The sequence below is a fragment of the Primulina huaijiensis genome, chromosome 14 (assembly GCF_012295235.1).
Source record: "Primulina huaijiensis isolate GDHJ02 chromosome 14, ASM1229523v2, whole genome shotgun sequence".
NCBI classification, from domain to species: Eukaryota; Viridiplantae; Streptophyta; class Magnoliopsida; order Lamiales; family Gesneriaceae; genus Primulina; species Primulina huaijiensis.
Genome location: NC_133319.1, coordinates 1,802,628 through 1,807,069, shown reverse-complemented (window position 1 = coordinate 1,807,069; position 4,442 = coordinate 1,802,628). Strand labels below are relative to the sequence as shown.

The 4,442-nt window shown below is 30.7% G+C and overlaps 1 protein-coding gene across 1 annotated transcript; it reads left to right on the top strand.

Moving 5' to 3' along the window:
- Positions 1–704: 704 nt before the first annotated feature.
- LOC140957727 (purple acid phosphatase 17-like) lies at positions 705–3,077 on the top strand. Its single transcript, XM_073415092.1, has 7 exons — positions 705–964; positions 1,388–1,544; positions 1,629–1,736; positions 1,889–2,016; positions 2,167–2,295; positions 2,526–2,593; positions 2,675–3,077. Exons 1-7 carry the CDS (start codon positions 767–769, stop codon positions 2,886–2,888), a joined length of 1,002 nt encoding a protein of 333 aa, XP_073271193.1. The 5' UTR covers positions 705–766; the 3' UTR covers positions 2,889–3,077.
- The last annotated feature ends 1,365 nt before the right edge of the window (positions 3,078–4,442 follow it).

Below are 4,442 nucleotides of genomic sequence, written 5' to 3'. Positions count from 1 at the left end.
TACAATTTTCTCAGTCAAATTTAGTAATAAATCGACCAATTTCAGTTTCATTTTATGTATCGATCTCATCTCCCCTACCTTGATCAGCAATGAATTGTAAACTCTATCAGCAATAAAAAAAAAAAAAAATTCGAACCTAACGGTTGATCTAATGACTCAAATTCTTTCAAATGCGAGATAATCACACACATATTATAACACGTTTAACCAGACGATTGATCTGATGACTTTTGAAAATCATACACATGTTCAAAACCTCAATCGGGTAGGCATCGTTTAAGTTTTTTTTGTTTAAAATTATCATTTAAGTGACAAGCATGAAGTATTTTATTTTTTTTATTTTTCTTAATGAATTTATATTCATTAAATATGTAAATTTGAAATACAGTACACATACGCTGGACATCTCAAATAGATAATTAAAGCCATTGAAGCCCTCTACCGTCTTACAAGATAGGGCGAATATGCTGTGAGATTCTTCTCTGGCCCTTGTGTTTCGCTCCATTCGAGATCCGCCACGGTAAATGAGCGTTATATCAAAACTGATTACTGATATTATTTAAACATGTTAGTTATTTACCTATGATCCAAATCTACCCGCACTTCTCTGTCCTCGGTTTTACCTTACTATTTTTATAGCGAGACCAAATCCATCTCAATATAAATACACTACTTACAAAAATATACACTCATCTTTTTTTTAAAAAAAAAAAAAGAAAAATTAAAATTTTCTCATTTTTTGATTATTTAATCACAAAAGAGAGCCATGGCAAGTTTGGAAAACAAAACCATGGTTCTGTTATCTCTGTTGGTGGCTTTGTTCGGTCTGTTTTCTTACAACATTTCAGCGGAGTTCCCGAGATTTGAACACAACGTTAGTAGAGGCGACGGAGCTCTCAGGTTCTTGGTCGTCGGAGATTGGGGAAGAAATGGCCATTTCAACCAATCTGAAGTCGCTTTTCAGGTCTCCGTTCGGTTTAATTTGTTTCATTTTATCTTTTTACATATCATCGAAATGTAGTTTCTTTTTCACGTACGTGTTTAAGGGAATGAACAAAATTTATATAAGTTTTTGGGCAAAAACTTGTGTGAGACGGTCTCACGGGTCATATTTTGTGAGACAGATCTCTTATTTGGGTCATCCATGAAAAAGTGTTACTTTTTATTGTGAATATCGGTAAGGTGTCACATATAAAGATTCGTGAGACCATCTCACAAGAGACCTACTCAAGTTCTTAATATTACGTACGCTTAAAATATGATTTTTTTAGTTATCAAAAAAAAATATGATTTGTTTATAAAAATAAAAAATAAAAGTTCTTTTGATTGGATATATATCGGTGGAACATATTTATTTACGTGATTTATTCGATAATTCTGCATGCAGATGGGGAGAATTGGAGAAGAATTAGACATTGATTTTGTGATATCAACTGGTGACAATTTCTACGATAATGGGCTAAAAGGGGAAGATGATCCCAATTTTGTACAGTCTTTTACGAATGTTTATACAGCAACGAGCCTCCAAAAACAGTGGTTTGTTGGTAAATAGTTGTTTAATCTTGGGAATAAAACAAACCTTGTTTATTTGTTATTTTTAAGTTAACTTAATTACTATGCCATTGCAGTGTTGGGAAACCATGATTATAGGGGTGATGCATTGGCGCAGTTGAGCCCTCTTCTTAGGAAAATCGATAGAAGATGGCTTTGCTTGCGATCTTTCATAGTAAATACTGGTAAATCTTTTGTTTTGTATTTATATATAAAGTATCTTTTTTCCGTGAGACGGGTCAACCCAATTCATACATTAATTCATAGGTATGTTTGTGTTTCTTGATTCAATATCCATGTGTATTAAATATATTGTTTTTGCTTGTTTTTGGAGTAGAAATTGCTGAGTTGTTCTTTGTGGATACGACTCCTTTTGTGAGAGATTATTTTGTAAATCCAGAGGATCATATATATGATTGGCGCAATGTGATCCCTACAAAGAGATACACTTCCATTTTGTTGAAAGTGAGTTTCTTTAAAGTTTCATAGTGTAAAGTTTATTTTTTTAAAAAAATAAAAAAAATAAATGGACTTGATCATATTTTTTGTATATTTATTATTATGCAATTAATAATTTTTATAATATGGCGTCGAATTCATTTAATTTTGCTATAGGATCTCGAATCAGCATTGAAGAAATCAAGAGCAAAATGGAAAATCGTAGTTGGCCACCACGCCATTCGAAGTGTTGGTCATCACGGTGACACTCCTGAGCTTGTGCGATCTCTTCTTCCTATTCTTCGGGTAAGCTCCATGCAAAATTATTTTAAAACTTTAAATTTTATCACATTTTTTCCCAAAATAATGTTAACATAGCTAGAGATGACACATGCAACATGGCTAAAACCGATATTTGTTAATATAGATGATCGAAATCGTAATGTGACAACGTAAAGAATTAAAATTTCATATTTTTTCAATTTAAATATAACGATCTATTCAAACTCATCGATTCATTACATATGAAACTTTAGGCCAACAATGTAGATTTCTACATGAATGGGCACGATCATTGTCTTGAGCAGCTAAGTGACATTAAAAGGTACTGCTTGGATATATCATACGATATTTTTTTATTTATTTCTAAAAAAAATACTAACGAGAAATAAAAATAATTACGTAGTCCGATTCAATTTTTAACGAGTGGAGCGGGGTCCAAGGCATGGAGAGGAGACGTTAAAGATTTGAATGGGAATGACCTAAAATTCTTCTATGATGGGCAAGGATTCGCGTCGGTTCGATTGACACAAAGCGAAGCAGAAATTCGATTTTACGATGTTCTTGGTAGAGTCATACATAGATGGAATATGTCCAAGATGCTTCATTCCGATATTTGAAACCAACCTATATAGTCTTAGTTTTATAGGTTTAAGTGTACCATAGGATTCTGTCGTGGATTTTGGCCACTTCAAATTCTCTTCTACGTATAAACTTAGCTACGTGTATTATTCCGTGTAAATATATTTATCCTAGTTTTCCAAACTTATATTAAGATAATCACAATTTTTGCATTGCCCGAAGGGCACCTCTGCTTCTCCAATGCCATTGATCCATTCACATAGTTTCAAGATTACAAAATTTTAAAATATATATATATATATATCACTTAGTTTCAATATTAAAAAATAAATTAAAAAAATTTACCATGATTTCTTACAAACTATAAACGGTAACAAAAGCCATTTAAGAAGTTCCAAAACTGCGTTATATTTAAACTGAAAATTGACTAAGAAAATAGAGAGCAATTTGGCAAGAATATCCAATAAAATTTTGAAATTGAATATTTATTTATTATATATATAGACACTTGCATTGATTAATTATTGGCTTATAAATCTAGATGTCTTTATCGTAGGCCTACACTACGTAATATATTACGTAAGAATCACTATCGTATCACGAATATAAGCATCAATGCAACATAGATTTTATTTTTTAAATATAGTTCCACATATATTTAAAAAGAGTTTGTCCCCAATTATATCAAATGTTTTTTTATATTAATATTAAAATAAAAATAAAAATTTGTATGAGACGGTCTCACGGGTCATATTATGTGATATAGATATCTTATTTGGGTTATCAATGAAAAAGTATTATTTTTTATGCTAAGAGTATTACTTTTTATTGTAAATATCGATAGGGTTGACCCGTGACCTATGAGATCGATCTCTTATTTGGGTCATCCATGAAAACTATTATTTTTCATGCTAAGAGTATTACTTTTTATTGTGAATATCGGTAGAATTGATCCTATCACAGACAAAAATTCGTGAGACCCTCTCCCAATATACTTATTCTAAAATAATTAAAAGCAAATATAGTGAGTTCCCAGTTTGTAGAATTTGAGATCTATTGGTTGCATTGAAAATATCTATCTTCGGGAAAAAAACCATTGCTATCATTGTGAGTCACGAATGAGAAAGACAGACTGATACAGTCGTACAAAATATGCAACAAATGTCGAAATTTTCACCATTTACGTTAAACAGTGACATTAACAAAATATTATCATGGGAAAAGACTTTAATTTATATATATAATATTATAAACTATATAATATATGATGATGAATTTGTTAATTAGTTAGTTTTGACTTCAAAATATTGGCACCGGAGAGTTGGAGAAAGATGTATCATTTTCGAAAAGGAATATATTGATTCTTTTTTGTTGTATTATATATACAATGTTAATTTTTTTGTTTTTTGTTCTTGTTGTCTAATTTATAAGAGATTTTTTTAAAAAAAACTTTTGAGATATATATTGGCGCGTGTTATAGATCGAATACATACCATGTCGAGAAGAACGAATTTCGACAAAAATCGAATTTTTACAAACTCCTTTATCATTCAAGAACAGGATGAGTATGTTGTTAAATTCAACTTCCTTTT

Coding starts and splice junctions, on each gene's coding strand:
- LOC140957727 (XM_073415092.1), top strand. CDS start 767: ATGGCAAGTTTGGAAAACAAAACCATGGTTCTGTTATCTCTGTTGGTG. Junction 1,737..1,888: donor ATCTTTCATAGTAAATACTG/GTAAATCTTTTG, acceptor TTTTTGGAGTAG/AAATTGCTGAGTTGTTCTTT. Junction 2,594..2,674: donor CAGCTAAGTGACATTAAAAG/GTACTGCTTGGA, acceptor ATAATTACGTAG/TCCGATTCAATTTTTAACGA.